The sequence below is a fragment of the Lontra canadensis genome, unplaced genomic scaffold (genome assembly GCF_010015895.1).
Source record: "Lontra canadensis isolate GAN:19392208 unplaced genomic scaffold, GSC_riverotter_1.0 scaffold52, whole genome shotgun sequence".
Lineage (NCBI taxonomy): Eukaryota > Metazoa > Chordata > Mammalia > Carnivora > Mustelidae > Lontra > Lontra canadensis.
In genome coordinates this window covers 10674837-10694680 of record NW_022631046.1, presented here as the reverse complement: position 1 = coordinate 10694680, position 19844 = coordinate 10674837, and the positions used below count along the sequence as shown (strand labels likewise).

At 33.9% G+C, this 19844-nt stretch overlaps 1 protein-coding gene across 2 annotated transcripts in view; it reads left to right on the top strand.

Moving 5' to 3' along the window:
• CDK17 (cyclin dependent kinase 17) overlaps positions 1-19844 on the top strand; it is a 109662-nt gene that overhangs the window by 74195 nt on the left and 15623 nt on the right. For both annotated transcript variants that reach the window (XM_032874278.1, XM_032874279.1), the window contains exons 3-7: positions 2105-2269; positions 5387-5520; positions 8728-8853; positions 18176-18232; positions 19285-19399. In XM_032874278.1, the coding sequence (XP_032730169.1) occupies positions 2105-2269; positions 5387-5520; positions 8728-8853; positions 18176-18232; positions 19285-19399 (597 nt within the window). The remainder of the gene's footprint in view (positions 1-2104; positions 2270-5386; positions 5521-8727; positions 8854-18175; positions 18233-19284; positions 19400-19844) is intronic.

Below are 19844 nucleotides of genomic sequence, written 5' to 3'. Positions count from 1 at the left end.
TAGTACAGCTACACTTGCCTTTTCTGTGTTCCTCTAACACAATGTTTTCAGAGTTTGATCCCCAGACCAGCAACGTCAGCGTCACCTGAGAATTTGTTAGAGATGCACATTTTTGGATTCTGTGTCAGATATACTGAGTCAGGAGGTCTGGGGGTAGAGCCCAGCAGTCTTGTATTTTAACAGGTCTCTGAGGGTGATACTGAAACATGCTTAAGTTTGAGGATCTAGCAAGTCAGACTCCTGCTACATGTCGACTTTTGCAGTAGCTTTATCTTCTGGAATATCTTTTAACTCACCATCACCTATCTTCCCAAGATGGGCTCTTTCTTGCATTTCTATCTCTGTCAAAAATACTTCTACAGAGAGAACTTTACTCAGTATCCAGTGTAAAATAGCTACACCTTTATTTTTTATATATTTTATATAAAACAAAATATTTTTATATATATAATATATATATATTTATATTTATATATTTTATACCTCTTTTGTATATTACCTATCATATCTGATGTTTTTATTATTCATTAGTTTCTTATTTGTTTCCCCTCCATAAGATCTTATAATCTTAGAGAGTAGTAGCTTGCTTGTTCTCTTCACTTGTTAATGCCCAGGACCTGGAATGGTAGGCATAGAATAAATAAATGTCCCCTTAATAATTGAATGTTTTTATGCTCTCCTTTTTTTCTCCTATATTAAGACTGTAAAGCTCTAATCCCCAGGATAACTTTATACAGCAACTAAAATATGTCTCTAGACAGATTATTTCTGTATTTTATTATGATTCCCGATATGAAATACTATAACCTAGAAAGAGAAAATTTTTTCTTACATATTCTAGCTTGTATCCTACACTGAATATTCAATTTTTGCATTTGTTTCAGATGCCCCTTCCCCATTCATTATTAAATCATTGGTTATTTTACTAGGCTTAAGTTAAGATCCCCCACATCCTTGATCAGCCAGCAACTGCCAAGGAATATATAAGCCATGGGATGCTTTGGACAGATGTTATCTATTACGAGTTAGGTACTTTTCTTTTTTCCAGTCTGGTATTCTACACAAATTAGATAATTTGGGCTCTATCTGAGCCCTAAGGACGCTTTGGCCCCATCCTCTTCTTCCCATTTTCTTTTATGCAGCCATTATCAGTAGAGATGCAGGCCACTTGGTTTTCTTGTTCTTGGTGTCTGATAAAGCTTTACAGGTAGGGGAAATACCCACATCAGGAGATATTCCTACTCCTGATGATCAACTACAAAAGAAGAGCTGGCTCCATTTTAGAAGAGAAAAGATATTCAGAGAAGCCCAGTTCCTTTTAAAATTCCTTAGCTACTACCAGTAAAACATAATTATAATACAAAAGGCTAATTATTTGTCATAGAAGACTTCATCATGTCTTTAACCTATATTAGAGCTCTTCTTTAGAGGTGGAAAGCAATCATGAAATTCCTCATAAGCATTACAAAATGGGATTTCTCCCATTTATAATTAAATCACTTTTAAGTATTATATTTTGTAAATGTTTCTGCTTGTTTATAAGTCTGTGATTTCTTAAAAAAAACTTTATATTAAAAATCCCACATTTTGGGTAATAATTTTAAGAACCTCTATATTGATATGTGCTTAAGTACTTCTGTGTTTATCTATTAACTGACATACCTTTTGAATGTCTAGAAGGGAAGGATATAAATGCCTTTAGGTCATGACTATGTCTTTATATTCTGTAGCATGCCTAATTATAAGGCATATATGAGGCAGTTAGTAAATGTGGGGGTAGTTTGGAAACAAGCTTGGGATATATTAAAATAAGCAAATGGATAAAATCTATGGGCTGTGTTAGTTTTGAATGCTAACCAATTTTGGTTATAAAAGAAGTGGATACTTAAGTGATTAAACCAATTTCAAATATTAAAGCATTTTCTCTAAGTATTTTTTCATGGAAATTATTTTAATTCTGGTTCTTTGTATAGATAGCCAAAGAATTCTTAAATGTTACTGATCTCATAAACCTTTTGTTTTCTGTTTTGCTTTCTCAATCCTTCTCATGTGATCCTGGATCTTGGGCTGTTAATGGAATGATTTTGGATACTGTGAACCACAGAGCCTATTGTGAAGAATGGCAGGCCTCCAACCTCTCACAGTATGCATTCCTTCCTCCACCAGTACACAGGGTCCTTCAAGAAGCCCCCATTGAGGAGACCACATAGCGTTATTGGAGGAAGCCTTGGATCCTTCATGGCAATGCCCAGAAATGGAAGCAGATTAGGTAACTTAATGGTCTTTTTTTTTTTTTTTAAACTTTCTGACTGTAGTTTTTTAAACTTTCTGAATGTACTGAATGTAGCTATTTTTTTTTATTGTTGTTGTTGTTGTTATGTTGTCTAGATTGGCATACTTTTCTGCAAAGGTCCAGATTGTAAAATTTTTCAGGTTTTGTGGGCCACATATGGTCTCTGTTGCATATTTTTCTTTTTAAAATAACTCTTTAATGATATAGAAAATATTTTTAGCTTAGGAACTGTATAAAAATAGGTCATATTTGCTGATTTTGGTTCTGAATTTAAGAAAGTAATAATTGAAAGTATTTGTTGTATCTGTAGCTTTTACAGTTGTGAATGGCACAAAATTGAGCCATCTGAGAAGTAAATATTCTTTCAGTACTCAAAAACTATTACCTGATTCAGCGAAGAAGTTGCTCACACCAGTGACAAATGAGTGAAATTTTGACATAAGCCTTCATTGTTTCACTTTTCTCTTATTAATGGAAATTAAAATACTGATACTCATGTTGGAACTATACTTGTTTGTTAATGACATGAACAGTTTCTTGGTTGAGTCAGGTGGTACTCAAGTATTTATTCATAGTCTGAGGTTCATATGCTCCTTTGTAGTCCTTTTGCAGTAGAACAGATTTAAGTCTGCCCTTTTATTACTTTGAGAGTCTCATGCCTTTCTTTAGGAAACTCTCACTTGCACCTTGGACATCTGACACTTCCCCTTTAATCCCAGTATGGCAGCTAAACCCGGACACCTTGTTACCAAGATCTACGACCCCTCCCTGAGAGAATAACAGAGTTAATCTATACATAACAGCTTTTGACTCTCAGTTCTCTTTGTCTTTTCTTCCTTGGTATTATGCACAAATGCTTGCAAACTCAGCTATACACTTTAAAATATTATTACATTTTACTCAACATTTCCTTGAGGAAGGAAGGTTTCAGATTCTCCCAGAAATAGAAGGCATAGTTAAATTATCTTTAACATTTTAAAAGTGTGACAGAAAAGAATACTTGGACTCATATGTGTTGTATACCATCAAATTAGGAATCAGTTACCATTACAGTTTATTGCCAAGTTAATTTTTTGTTCAAATCTTCACGTAAAATTTCTCTAGAGATCTTTATGTAATTGGAGTATATTCTGAAATTATGTATAAGTCTATTATAAACTATCATATTTGCAACTGCTTATCAGTGTAAGAATTTTCTCAATAATGGGTTATCAAGGAGTGCCTGGGTGGCTCAGTTGGGTAAGCATCTGACTTGATTTTAGCTCAGGTCATGATCTCAGGGTTGCGAGATCGAGCCCTTTGTTGGGCTCTGCACTGGGTGTGGAATCAGCCTAAGATTCTACCTCTCCCTCTGCCTGCCCCACCCCCCACTCATGCACTCACTCTCTCTAAAAAAAAAAAAAAAAAATGGTTTGAAGACAAAAAACAAAAATAAAGGAATTTTAAGTCTGATTTGATAAGATCCTTGAGTTCAGTTTTCTGTTAAACAGTTCTCATTTTCATAAAGCATATATTCTTTAAAAATACAAATTTGTAACTATAAAATACTATTTTGTTTTACATACTGGTATTTCATATAACATTTCATTGAAAGAAGTAGTACACTTATCTAGTGCATTCTTTGATTTTTAGTTAATATTCATTATTGGATTATTTGTTGAGTACCTTTTAAACACCAGGAACTTTGTTCATTTTGGGGAATACAAAAGTGAATAAGCTAAATCTTGCCCCCAAGGATCTCATAACTTGGTACAAAATCATCTGAAACCAAAAAATGCACTTCAGTGCAGTGGATGTGGTAAGTGTGGACACAATAGTCATCTGTGTCTGAGAGTAGAAAGGATTTCACTGAGTGATGACAAATGAACATAGTTTTGAAAAATAAGTATGAGTTCACCAAATTGGTAAATTGGGGAAAGGCATCTCTTATGGATAAAAGAGGGGGAAAGTGTGTTGTGTCAAAGCACTCTAGCATGAAGCAATATGATACTTTTTGGAGGATGAATAATTGTATAAAGAAAACTGTGGTGAGAGATGTGTTTTATATCTAGCATTTGTTTCTGGTGTGAAACTCTTGCTAGATGAATTACAGGATGATTGACAAATGTAAATATGGAGCAGGTAATATACATGTATATAAGTTTGTTTTTAATATTACCAGATGGAATTAATCTTCCTCCTCTCTTCTCCCATTTAACTTTTATCTTTAATAATAATAAAAGAATGATGCCACTTTGTATTGTAATTTAAATGTATTTTTTTCCTCCAAACAGGTTTTTGGTGGTCACAAACTTATTTCTATAATTAAATAGATATTTAGAAAATAATTTTTGAATTTTTAAGTTTTTTTTTAATTTTTAACACTGGAGAGGGGAAGCTGCATTAGTGGCTTTGAAAACTTTTTTTTTTTAAAGCATATTCAAAGAAGTAGATCATTTGACTGTAGACCCAGTGGCACATTATTTTACAGAAAAAATACTAAGCTAAATAAAAGGCAGAAGACCAGGTTTCTATTTTAGCTCTGCCTTTAGGCTGTGTAACCTTTGAAAAATCATTTAACCTTTCAAAGTCTTAGTTCCAGGATCTGGAAAATGAGAGAACTGACTAAATAATCCTTGTGGTATTTCCAGTCTGTAATTTTATTATTCAGCTCTTGATAATAACTTGGATGTTGTTTGCATCGTTTTTCATAATCAGAGTGTGAAAGGTTTCTAACTAGTGTTTGAAGACATCTGAGTTACATTTGGATCTATTAGCTACACAGAGCAACCAGAATGTAAAAAACTTTGTTATGGGCGCCTGGGTGGCTCAGTGGGTTAAGCCTCTGCCTTCTGCTCAGGTCATGATCTCGGGGTCCTGGGATCAAGTCCCACATCGGGCTCTCTGCTGGGAAGGGAGCCTGCTTCCTCCTCTCGCTCTCTGCCTACTTGTGATCTCTCTCTGTTAAATAAATAACAATCTTTAAAAAAAAAAACAAAAAAACTTTGTTATGATTTTATGTGTTGGCTGTCTATTGTAGTGATAATAAATTGTGATATAGTAAGGTATAATGCCTCTCTTTGAAGATAAATGATGTTTCATTTTGTGATACAGATATTGTTCATGAAAATCTAAAAATGGGATCAGATGGTGAGAGTGACCAAGCTTCTGGAACATCATCTGATGAAGTACAGTCACCTACGGGTGTTTGTCTTAGAAATCGTATACATAGACGGATCTCAATGGAGGTAACCATATGCCTGCGTATGTGTGTTTGTGTATATGAATACACATATACATCAAATAGTAAATATGAAGGCACATGACAGTGTAAGAAAATTGTTTCTTTGTATTAGTAAAGAATAGTCTTGTGAATATTTCCTTTGTTCTAATTATCTACTATCCCAAGGCAAGTATACGTTAATTGTATTTAACAGTCTGCAAAACACATGTAGGGTCTCTGTAAAGGAAATGTGAATTTTCAAAAATACTGGAAATTCAGAATGATACTTCAGCAAAATGTTTTTTTTCTTTTCAGAAAATAGGTTTTTAATTATATTTTTCAGGTTCATCTGGATACTTAATATTTTATAAATATTTCAGATTTTAAAATGTATACATAAAATAAGCACCAGCTTTTTTTTTTTTGCTTTATATTATAAATATAGGTTTCCTTTCCTTTATGGGTTATTATACCTACTAATTTCTATAGAACATACAAATTATGTCTTCATATAAAAGAATTAATACCTCATGTATAACCTTAATATCAAAATTGATTATGAATGTTATTTCAGTGTATATTATAGATTAAAATAGTTTTCTCCAAAACAATTGAGCTTGTTTTGAATTAAGAATATTATTAAATTTTTTTGGTGCTTTTGAGTTGAGATTACAGTGCTTGGGGTATCTGTCTTATTAGTTGATTTGCATTTTCATTGATAAAATATTGCTTCTAAATCAGATAAACAGCAGTAAAAACAGTATCAGCTTTCTAAATGATAAATTAATATTTTCAGCTCTTGAGATCAACTTGATATCTGTTCATATCACTACAAATTATATCTGAATACATTTATCAGATTACATAAATATAATTTTAATCATAGGTTTAAAAGTTTTTTTATTATTAAGATTTTTATCTGAACGTTCTCATTCTTCCATTGAGCTGTATTTATATTTTTCCCAAAGGTGATAGTCTCTTGATGATATTCTTACTTTCGTTTATTATTATAGCAGAAAAGACTTCTTTCTTAACATCCTCCACATCTTGCATACACATATGTATTCTTACTTAGAATGTTTTGGATATTACTTTCTGTGTATGCTTCTAGATAGATTTTAAATATTTGTTCTAATAATAATGTTATTGTGATTTGTTTGGGATTATCTAAAATGTAAAATTAATATGGGAGAACAATTATCTTTTCATTATTTAGTCTTACCATTTGGGAATATGGTATATATTTCTGTACTTGAGTCATATATCTCTCAGTAAACATTTACATAGTTCCTATATATCTCAGATTTGTTTTATAGTTTGGTTATATTATAGATAATAGGGATTTATGTTTTATAGGATTTATGTTTCTCCGTGTGACAATATATACAAGATTCCCTTTTAAGTTTCTCCGAAGTTCATATTTTATAAGTAAATAGAGTAGAATAGAAATGTGCCCCCTGCCTGCCTTTTAAGAGCCACCCTTGTATCCTTGGAATAAATTCCACTTAATTTTAGTGAATGACATGTGTATATATATTTAAATTTAATATTCATACTTAAATTAGGCTTTGTTCCCAACATGGGGCTTGAACTCATGATCCTCAGATCAAGAGTTTAGTGCCCTACCAACTGAGCTAGCCAGAAACCCCTGATTTTTTTTCATGTATTGTTGGATCTGGTTGGCTAATGTTTTGTGGAGTATTTTTATGTCTATGTTAGAGATACTGGTGTGCAGTTATTTGTGTTTGTGTGTGCTGTCTTTATCTGGTTTTGGTATCAGGGTAATGCTGGCCCCATGGAATGAATTTGGAAGCTTGCTTTCCTCTCTTTTTGGGATAGTTTGAGAATAGGTATTAACTCTTATTTAAATTTTTGGTGGGACGAATCTGTGAAACTGTCTGGTCCTGGGCTTTTGTTTGTTGGGAGTTTTTTGATAACTTCTTCGATTTTATTGCTGGTAATAGGTCTTTTCAGATTTTCTATTTCTTCCTGATTCAGTTTTGGGAGGTTGTTACATGTTTCTAGGAATTTATCCATTTCTTCTAGGTTGTCTGGTTGCTGGCTTATAATTTTTCATAATATTCTCTTACAATCCCTAGCTTTTCTGTGGAGTCAGTTATTTCTCATTTTTCCTTTATGATTTTGAGTACTCTCTCTTTTTTATTTTAATTTTTTTTAGTCTGGGTAATGGTTTGTCACTTTTGTTGATCTTTCCTTTTGTTAAATATTTATATGAGAGAGGGAGAGGGAGAGCATGCACACACACACAAGGGAGGGGCAGAGGGAGGAGAGAATCTGGAGCAGACTCCCCACTGAGCACAAAGCCCAGGCTCCATCTCTTGACCTTAGCCAAAAATCAAGAGTTGGATGCTTAACCAGCTGAGCGAGGTGCCCCAGTTTTGGATCTTTTCAACAAACTAGTTCCTAGTTTCATTGATCTGGTTTTTTTCTTGTGTGTTTTTTTGTTTTTTTTAGTCTCTATTTCATTTCTTTTCTTTTTTTTTTTTTTTTTTAATTTTATCTATTTATTTGACAGAGATCACAAGTAGGCAGACAGGCAGACAGAGAGAGAGTTGGGAGCAGGCTCCCCGCCGAGCAGAGAGCCTGATGCAGGCTCAATCCCACGACCCTGAGATCATGACCTGAACCGAAGGCAGTGAGGCTTTAACCCACTGAGCCATCCAGGCGCCCCTATGTCATTTATTTCTACTCTAATCTTTATCATTTCCTTCTACTAAGTTTGGACATTGTTCTTTTCTGGCTTCCTTAGGTGTAAAGTTAGGTTGTTTAGTTGAGATTTTTGTTGCTTTTTACTTCTTTCCATTGATACAGCTATAATAAAAGATTTCAGTTGTCTCACTGTGTTGTGTACAAAACCTTACAGTATCTGCTTGGTTAGTTATTAAACTGGTCACATTTTGTGGTAGTCTTTGCATCTTCCTACATGGTATAATAATGTCTAAGTAAATTCCACATGAAAGGACTGAGAAATAACTGGGTTGCAGAGTACCATTTCTGTAGAAGTATGTTGTATACTTTTGCTTACAGTAAATGCATTTACATTCAGATATTATATAAAGTCAACATGGGTAACTTTGAAACTGTAATAAGACTTAGTTACTTATCATTAATAAATAATATAGTAGCCCATGAATTCAAAAGTGAAATGCTCTTGTCTCTTCTATTTGTGATTACCTACAAATACCTTCTTTCTCCTTTTATTTTCTTAAAGGATTTAAATAAGCGGTTATCACTGCCTGCAGATATCAGAATACCTGATGGATATCTTGAAAAATTGCAGATAAACAGTCCACCGTTTGATCAACCAATGAGCCGAAGGTCTCGTAGAGCTTCTTTAGTAAGTTTTCAGTCTTCTATATCTATGCTATCAAATCTGTTTGTTTGATTTTTCTGGGTGTAAACATTTTACATTAATTTTTATATTTACTTTCTGAATAACTAAATTTTATTACATTCCTTTTTGGATTTTATTGCTTTCCAGTTCTTAAGGGTTTAAAGATATATATTGGAATATAATTTAAGGTATAGTCTATTTTAGTTTTTGGAAAAATTTTATTGATATATGCTAGAAGTAAAGAATAAGTATTAAATATATAAATGTATACTAAGAATACAGAAAAGTACATAAACCATAATTGTATAGCTCATTGTATTTTTGCAAAGTTAATATACCTTGTAACCAGTACCCAAATCAATAAAAGAAAATTACCCAAATCTAAGGGGTGCCTGGGTGGCTCAGTGGGTTTAAGCCTCTGCTTTCGGCCCAAGTCACGATCCCAGGGTCCTGGGATCGAGCCCCGCATCAGGCTCTCTGCTCAGCGGGGAGCCTGCTTCCCTCTCACTTTCTGCCTGCCTCTCTGCCTACTTGTGATCTCTGTCCGTCAAATAAATAAAAAATCTGAAAAAAAAAAAATTTTTTTACCCAAATCTGAGAAACTCCCTCCTGCCACCTGTCTGTTCGCTTTCTCCTCCCACTTCCTCATCTGTAACCACATCCCTGCTTTCTCATGCCAAAGATTAGGTTTACCTATGTTTTCCATTGTTTTCTTTATATAATGCTTATAGTATATTTTAATATCTCAAGACTTTTTAAAATCTTCATATACATTCACATTCTTATTTAAAAGATGCTTTTGTTACTTCTGATTATTCATATGTAAACTTTTGAACTTTAATTGACTATATAAATTATTAAAATACATTTTATACAAATATATAAAAATATATATTCACGTTTATATTATACAAAATACATGGAAGAATAGACTGTGTATTCTTTTTTTGGGCTGGCCTCTTGCTCAATGTTACGCTCATGTTTCATCTAGTATGTTGCATATAGTTCATTTGTTCTTATGATTGCATGGTATTCCATTGTATACTATACTTTATTCAGTTTCCTGTTGATGGACACTTAAATATTTGGGCTGTTTTTAGTATTTGGCTATTACCAAATAGTGATTCTATCATCATTCTTGTGCATGTATTTTGGTTAATATATGTAAGCATTTTTGTTGAGTACATACCTAGGAGTGGAACTGTTGGATCAGATTGTGTTCATATGTTCAGCTTTCCTAAACACTGTCAAAAGAGTTTCCAAAGTAGTCATACCAATTTACACTCACATCATTATTTGACAGTTCTGTTTATTCTCCTTAGCCAATTTTTGATACTGTCTTTTTTTAAAAAAAAGTTTTAGCTTTTCTGGTGAGTGTGTAGTGTTACCTTATTGTGGTTTTATTTGCATTTTTCTGATGACTAAGCTGAACACCTTTTTATTTATTTTTAAAAAGATTTTATTTATTTGTCAGAGAGAGCACACAGGCAGGCGGGCAGAGTGTCAGGAAGAGGCAGAGAGAGAAGCAGGCTCCCTGCTGAGCAAGGAGCCCGATGTAGGACTCAATCCCAGGATCTTGGGATCTTGACCTGAGCCGAAGGCAGTGGCTTAACCGACTGAGCCACCCAGGCGTCCTTCGGCTGAACACCTTTTTGGTATTTAGTGGCCATTTAGACGTACCGTCTTTTGTTATTTAACTGCTGAAGTCTGTCATCTCTCTTCTTCTGGTTTTTCTGCCTTTTTCTTATTGATCTATGGAAATTCTTTATACATTCTGTATAAAGAAACTGTGAGTTGTATGTCTTGCAGGTATCTTCTAGCATATGGCTGTTGACCTTTGCAATTGCATTAAGCGTCACTGATTGAAAGGTCAGCTTTCCCTGTTGCGGTGTCACTTATGGTGTCATAAGTTCAGGTGATTGTATATGTAAGGATCTCTTTCAGATGGTTATAGTCCTATAGAATGGGTGCATATTAAAGTGCTGTGGAACAACGGAAGAGAAAGCAAGTAAAATGACTTTGCATATCACACGCTTACAGAGGAGAGAGTGCTTGAGTTGGCTCTGGAAGTATGGGTAGGAACTTGTCAGGTTGATAACAGGTAGAAGGGTGTTCTAAGCAGAGGAAACTTGATGTACTAATACCCACAGTATGAATGTATGTATGTTGGGGAAATTATAACTGATATGAAGGGTAAATGTGGAATAAGATTAAAGAATAGGGCTTGAAAGAATAGGATAAATCCAAACTGTAAAAAGCTTTGGCTATCAGGCCAGGTAGAAGTCTGAACTTCATTCATCCTATGTAATGGACCTCAGAGGTATTGATTTAAAGAAGGGCTGACGTAATCACATTTTTGTTCATAACAGTGGCTTCAGGAAAAGTGTAAATGAAGTAGAAGGGCAGAAAGACTAGAGGCAGGGAGATAGATTAGGAATTTACTCAAAATTTGGGATGATGTCGCAGTCATGTGGAAATGGGAAGAAGAACCCAGATCCTCAGACCATAGAGATAAAATAGGCAGGACCTCTGGTAGTCAGCTGAACTTTGTGTCTGAAGGAGGAGCAGTTGGTGAGGATTCCTGGATTGCTAGCAGTTGTTATTTTTCTTTTTACATATTATATCATGGAATGTTTTTATCCACCAAAAACTTGTGTTTGGTTACATATTCTAAAGAATAAAATTACCTTATTCTGTGTCTCACATGAGCATATTGTTATTTGACGTTCATCATTGTATAATAAAGTAAAAGTATAGTGCCAACTGGATTTTGGTATGTAGGTTTATGATCACTATAGTTTTGTTTCACTGCCTGAGACATTTTTTAAAAAGTAGCTTTACCATTTGAGTACCCATTTGAAAGTGTTCTTTGGCTGTCGATTTTTATCAAAGATTAGTACTTAGGGTAAATTTTGGAGTTATGGAATGTTCACATTGGGACTAAAGGTATGATTTAATTACCACATAATTCTTAAAGCTGTCCTTTATGAGCTATCTTTTCCAGTCTCCACGAAATTAAGGAAAACAGTGCCCTCTAATGAATGTTAAGTGATGGAGTTTTTATTGTGGTTGAGTATTCCTACTCATCTTCCTTGCTTTTTGATCCAAAGTGGTTTATAGATTTCAGATTAATTATGCCAGTTGGTTTCTACTAATGCACCCTTTTCATTATTTATCTACCTTGCTGAACTAAACCATGTGGTTTCTTTTGAATTATATTAGGAAATTATTCTTCGCTAGGTTTTTGTATGAAGTGGAAGGGTTAGGGAATGGATGGAAAGGCGATGGGAGAAGAAATACATTCTTCACCTGTGTTAGAGCATGTTTCCATGGATAATACACTCCTTTTATTGCAAAATTTATTTATTTTAGAGAGTGTGCATAAGTTGGGGGAGGAGCAGAGGGAGAGGGAGAGAATCTCAAGCAAACTCTGTGCTGAGCATGGAGCCCAGTGCAGGGCACGATGTCACAACTCTGAGATCATGACCTCAGCCATTTTTATTTATTTGACAGAGAGCACAAGTAGGTAGAGAGGCAGGCAGAGAGAGAGAGAGAGAGAGAGAGAGAGAGGAAGGAAAGCAGGCTCCCCGCTGAGCAGAGACCCCCCCCCCAATGCGGGACTTGATCCCAGGACCCTGGGATCATGACCCAAGCGGAAGGCAGAGGCCTTAACCCACTGAGCCACCTGGACACCCTGACTTCAGCCAAAATTAAGAGTCAGATGCCTTACTGACTGAGCCACCCATGCATCCCTGGATAATACACTCTTTATCTAAAAAAATAAAATATATTTTCAAGATAAAATATAAAATTTTAGCCTTGTCTTTCTAAAAGTATAAAACTTTATATTTTTGCATATTTAATAGCAATGTAAAACCAGTAGAGTAGTAAAAATAATATAAATCCTTTGAGTAGCAATTAAGAAACAAATCACAGTTTCTGATGAAGAGAGACCTATAGTAGAGCTAATTGATTCTTCTATAAGTGTATGATCATCATCTGCAGTAGCAGCAGCCTAAAATGAACCTTCAGTATTGCTTGGTTGCCCTATGTTGTCTTTCTCTGGTTAATCCTTCCCCTCTCACTCTATACAGATGTCCTATATGATAAAGAAGAGAGACGCCATTAACCAGAAACCGCCCTTATTTTTTTGAATAACAAACATGCAAACTTGTACACATTCTGGCCTTTCCTTTTTTTTTTTTTTTTTTTTTAAAGATTTTATTTATTTATTCATGAGAGAGAGCGAGTCATAGGAAGAAACAGGCTACCCACAGGGCAGGGAGCTGGATGTGGGACTAGATCCTAGGATACCAGAATTGTGACCTGAGCCAAAGGCAGACACTTAACCAGCTGAGCCACCCAGGCACCCTCTTTCCTCCCTTTAATTTTGAGGAATTGTCTTTCTTCCTATCCCTTCTCCTCAGGATGATTTAGAATATTTTTGCCATCCTGTATACTCATATATATTCAGTTTCCCTCTCTTGACTGAATTCTCCCTATTTTTATTTAAATACACTTTTCATTTTAGAAGAGTGTTAGATTTATAGAAGAATTTAAAAGATTATATAAAGAGTTCCCATACATATACCCAGGTTCTACTGTTACTAACATTTTGGTTTAGTGTGTCACAACTAAGGAAATAAGCATTTTCTATATTACTGCTATTCCACACTTTATTATTTCCCTGGTTTTCCACTAATGTCCTTTTTATGTGCCAGGATCCCATCTAGGATACCACATTGCGTTTAGTTTTTTTTTATCTTGTGTATTGGATTGGTGAAGTGCTGTTCAATATTCATTTATGGTTGAGTAGAAGTGAGCTGTTCTAACTCTTAACATATTTAGTTACACATTAGATTAGTGAGTGGAAAGCCCACGTGCCAGTAGACAAGATTCATTAGAGCATTGATTCGTTTAGAATGATGGCATGCTCAGTGGAATTTTTGTGAAACTGTTAAGCTCTAGTACATTGAAAGTCTATGAAAATATGCCTCATTATATTTAAATTATAGGTTTTACACATTCACAGAATCTGTTCTTCCTAACAATGATTTGGATTTCTCATTTATGGCTTCAGCAATATATATCATATGTCCTTTCTTACTTGTAAGAGTAGGTGAAAAAGTAGTGTATCAAGTCCTGATGTCTCTTAGAAATAGTAAATATATCATGGAGTGTGGAAGTGAGACTCAAAGTCCACTCACAATTTAATGTACCTTTGGTATATTATGAACAGAATTAAGATAGTACCATACTGATGGTAACAATTTTTGGAAGACAAAATTAGCAAGTAGAATAAAGGTTCTCAATCTCTTTTCTGCCCCGGACATTTCTATCAGTAACAGTAGTTCCATAATTCTCACAGGGAGAGAATTGGATGTTTGAAAAAAATCTCCCTTTGTCCCCTGTGTTTCTTATATATGCATTCACTTTTAGGATGGCATCTATAGAACTTTTGCACATCCTTCATTTGTTTTTAAGCTCAGACTACATTGCTAGCATGTTAATACCTCTTAAGGAAGGCACTTTTGTCATGAGCACTGGGTGTTACATGTAAGTGATGAATCACTAAATTCTCCTAAAACCAATATTACACTATATGTTAACTAACCAGAATTTAAAAACTTGAAAAAAAAATATTTACAGCTATGATGGTGATTATCTTGGCAGAGCCAGAGTAATCTGGAAATCTCCCATAATGCTCAATACTACTTACAGGTTATATTTAATTATAGAAAGGCTATATAATTTATTTTGGATTTTTAAAAAGTTTTCATGTGCTTATGCTATAAGAGTCATCTGAACAGGAATTTGATTTGGGCTGCCAAGAAAGCCAGCTATTCTCTTGGAGCAGTGAAATAACAAAAAATTATCTTCGTTTGTTGGGAAAGTAGAATTAAGGAGATTTTATATTTAGCTAGTATATATAAAGTTGGGGCTCCTGGGTTGCTCAGTTAGTTAAGCATCTGACTCTTAATTTCATCTCATGTCATGATCTCAGAGTTTAGGATTGAGCTCCAAGCTGGCTCTGTGCTCAGCGGGGAGTCTGTTTGAGATTCTCTGCCTCTCACTTTGGCCCTACCCCAGCTTGTGGTGGCACTCTTTCTGTCTCTTTTTCTCTAAAATAAATAAATCTTTAAAAAATAAAATATAAAACTTGCTGTTTGATTCCTTTAGCTATTTCTGTTTTTATGAAACTTTTAAACTATCATAAAGTAATCTAATGATGGAACTCAGTCTAGATTGTGAACTCAGGAAAGCTGGAATCATTTCTGTCGTCTTCACTGTATCCCCAGTACCTAACACTGTACTTGGTAAATATTGAATAAATGAGCTTTGTCCTCTGTCCTCTGAATAATTTCTGTAGGAGAGCATGTCAACAAGCTAGTCATTATATCTATTGTTAATCTTGTCATGTTCAGCAGATAAAAATGCAAGCAAAATTTTCTAAAAATTCCATTTAAAGATTCAGTAAGTAATATTGACATGTAATTATTAAAGCCTTGAGGCTGGAAATTATTAAATGAGGTAGTTACACTTTATTCTGGCAGATAATTCACTAGTGTAACTGTACCTTTTGTCTGAATTTCCTGCCTGCCTGCATGATGAAATTCAGTAATGCTCTTTATCTTACAGATTGATTATTCAAATTTAAATTCAACTTTATAATTATAGTACAGTATTTACCTTTTTAAAAAGCAGACTTTCAGAATATTTTAATGATCTCACTAAATGTCATTCTCTGAAGAATGACTTTGTTATGTCAATATTTGATTATCCCTTAGTTTATTCCTTATATACTTCATGTAGTACAGTAATCTCTATAACATTTTTATCTTTACAGGGAATTTGTAGTCCATTTACATACTCTTTAAAGCAAATATCAGCATTTTTGTCATAGCCACTAGACCATTGGACCAAAGTGTATTTAATGTTTTAAAGGAGTGCTAGTATTTACTTACCTAAAATAAAAGAGTGAACAAGAAAATTTCCCAACTCCTGTTAAGAAAAAGTTTCTAGCTTGCAGTCATATTTTTCTTTATGGTTCTTATTATTATAAGATATTTTTATATTTCTCAGGGTCATTCATTGTTTTGTTTATACTAGTTTCCATTTATTATCAATACAGTTTTTTCCCCTTCATGTAAGATAGGACACAAAACTTAAAATTCATGGCAGAAGTGCAGTAGTTCCATATTTGTGAGTTTCATGAATTCTAGAGATAGGTCTAAGAAAATAAACACATTCTACCATAATTTATGTGACCCTAGCAATTAGCTTTTTTTCAAAGTAGTTGTGATCCTAGCTCAATAGGCAATAGATAACACTAAAAGACTATTCAGGATCAGGCTCTCATGTACCAGATAGTGGGCTATTTGCCACATTTTCCCTATTAAAGTTAAAAAACTCCATACTCCATTTGTATTTGGAAAGTGTTACCTATTGTAGTTTTTATTATTCTGCAGTTACTGATAATAGAAAGCAAGGACTTGGTATCTCTCAGTCACATATAAGACAGTGTACATGGGTGGATGGTGTGTGACGGTTCCAAAATCTCATTTTTTTTTTTTTTTAATTTTTATTTGTCAGAGAGAGAGAGAGAGACCACAAGTAGGATGAGAGGCAGGCAGAGGCAGAGGGAGAAGCAGACTCCCTGCCGAGCAAGGAGCCGGATGTGGGACTCGATCCCAGGGTGCTGGGATCATGACCTGAGCCGAAGGCAGCCGCTTAACCAACTGAGCCACCCAGGCGTCCCTCATTTTTTTTTTAATAAAATTGCTTAAAAATACCACATAGAAGAATTTTAGAGAGGGCAAAAAGTTTTGCAGTCATCCATTAATACCACCTGTGACTGTAGTTTTTATTAGTTTAGCAAAATTGAATTAAGTACTATTAGACATACAGTTTTCCTCATAGTTTTTAACATGATATAAGTCATTGTAACAAAAGGATTAAATATGTGTCAATTATGCTTTACTAAAAACAGTAAAATTTAATTTAAAAAGATAACAGCTTATTTGGGGGACCTGTGCTATTTTTGGCCTTTCAACTTTGGGCAATTTACCCTACCAACATGGTAAGTGATGTTAAGTCAAATTGTCAAGTACTGTTTTTATTTTATTCAACACTTGTGGAAAAATTGCATATTTGAACCTTTAGAATTGGACTAAAACATAGTATTTAAGGACCCAGTGTTATTTATACAATTTTGAGAGCTGAGATTGTGTATAAAAAAACATTGTTTCCTTTCACTGGCTATTTGTTTAAGGGCATGAGCACCATTCTCAGTGAGAAGTGAATCTTTAGACTATTGCCTTTTCTAGGACCTACAAAGGAGTAAGAGAAAGCAATTTTAAGAAAATTCTTAATTTATCTGTTGCTGCTCTCTCAATCCCTGAGTTTTCATCTCTGTATTTTTTTTTCTTTTTCCTTAAATTTTTTTGTTGAGGACTTTGTTTTTAGTTTTTAAATACTAAAGTTTCCATTACATATTTGGGTGTATTCCATCTACTTCGTTTATTGACTCCATACAGAAATGAGGCAAACAAGCTCAAGGTTTAAAAGCAGTGGTTTTACAAACTTATTTTTAAGGACTTTTTGAGAAAGGGTAGGGGTGTCAGATTTAGACTTAACTACTTCTGCATTAGTTTCCTGATCCATAATGGAGTGTGACTTGCACTTGTCTTTTTCATTGCATTTTGGTTAGAAAACCTGAAACAAGTAGTATTTTGTTGTTTGCAGTCTTTCCTAGGGAAGTCGAAGATTAGTGAAGGAAAATATGTAGGAAAATTACTTACTTTGCAGTTTTGCTAAAAAGGAAATCATGTAGTTGTCTTTTATAAAGTTCTTTAGTATCTTAAAATGCCTGTGGTGTCTTAAAATCTCAGGGCCTTAAATGAAAACATTTTTTTTCTTAGCAGAATGTTAACCAATCTATATAAAAAGATGATTTTTTTTTAATTGTGAACTTTGATGTTTTAGAACCTTTGAATGTTCCAACATTGGATGTATTTTAAAACTTGACAGATGTTCAACAATTTAATTATAATCAGATTTTTCTATTTCAAGACACTCTTTAGATCAGGAAGTTTCAGAAGTTGAGGAAGAGGGGTGTCTGGTTGGCTCAGTTGATAGATCATGTGACGCTCAATCTTGGGGTCATGAGTTCAAGCCCCATGTTTGGTGTGGAGCTTACCTTAGAAGAAATAATAAAAATAAAGTGCACTCTTTTAAAAAGAAAAAGGATAATATTAAAAAAAAAATTGAGGAAGGAACAGATTGAAATTTTAAGAATACTAAATTTGTAATTGTTTGCTTTCAGTCAGAAATTGGGTTTGGAAAAATGGAAACCTATATCAAATTGGAAAAGCTTGGAGAGGTAAGCAAATATTTATTTCAATAATATAAAACACCTTTTTTTTTTTCTTGTTCATTATCCAAAGTCCACAGTTAGTCCACAGATTTTTACAACCTGCGGGGGCGGAAAATGTAAGCACTGTTGTCTAAAAGATTATATCTTGTACAGAAAAGGCCACAGAATGTTAGAAGGAAGAAAACCTTCAATTCTTGAAATTATGGCATCAGTCTGAAAGGAAATGAGTTTTTTTAGTTTGTAATCTTTTATTGAAGCAAAAAATACTGTGCTTTCTTGGTAACAACATAGACATCTATCTGTTAGCCTCCTGGTAGTCTGTCGTCTGTGCTGTCATATGGAAAATTAAATGAGTTCAAACCTGTGAGAAATCAAAATTTTATCTCTAAAGATGAAGACACATCTTATTGAAAGTTAAGGAAATTTTTGGCTAAGAAGACCTTGGTTTTCTTGAACTTGATACTAGTCCTGACTAATTTTGAAGTGGTCTTCCTCCCAGGTTGAGAAAGGGCCAGGCAGAAGATAATGGAATTAGCTAATAGGGAAGCTTAAGAGAATTTGTGGGCTATCTTGGCAATGATAGAAGAAATCTCCTGTAGAATATATTTGAATATACTTGTTCTTTAAAGGAGAGTGAATGTACGCAAATTCTGAGAATTCTGAGAACTGATTAAATTTTTCTAATTTAACATTATGTCAGTTACATTTTCAGTTTTCAGTTAATATGCTCAATTAGTTGCCTCAAAGTCCACATACCACTGCAGGTAAAGTACCTTTGATTCTAAAGCTACTGATCCAGTTGCTAATCAGATATTCTCTCTAGGTTTTCATACCTTGAGGCACTCCATAGGATTCTAAGAATATGAAAGCTCTGCATATGGTACTGAAAGTCCTCTTAGCTATAAGAAAACCAAGACAAAACATTGTAGAGTTTTCCTTGCAAAATGGACTTTAACGTATGATTGCAAATTAGGAATTTAGTTAGGGCTCTTTATTGTGTAGATACTATAGATGGACTCAGGATATTTTGATGTGTCTTTCAAAAATACATTTTACAGGGTACATATGCGACAGTATATAAAGGAAGAAGTAAATTGACAGAGAATTTGGTGGCATTAAAAGAGATCCGGTTGGAACATGAAGAAGGTGCACCTTGCACAGCTATAAGAGAAGGTAAAATTTGATCTTTGTGAGCAAAATGAATAAAAGAATTTATATAGAATGTTTTAAAACCAAAGCTGCATAACAAGAGTTCATTTTTTTTGTAAGTAGAAAGAGCTCAGAGATAGATAACTGGGAGATATATTTAGACATTTAAAAAGCTAATATTTAAAGTCAAAATATTTAGCAGTATTATTATCATATAGTAAGATACTATGAAGTCATTAAAAATTATTGTCCTGGATAAATATTTGACATTGGGAAATGTTATGTATTATCTATGGGGTAAGGAAACTATAATATACACAGAACGTAAATACCAGGTTACCATTTTTTTTTTTTTTTTTAAAGCTAGATTATCCAGAAAATGGCTTGAAGCAACTCATGAGCAGTTTGGAGGGAAAAAATGGTATCCTAAACTACATCTAAATTAATCTTATGTGTCTCAATAAGTTAA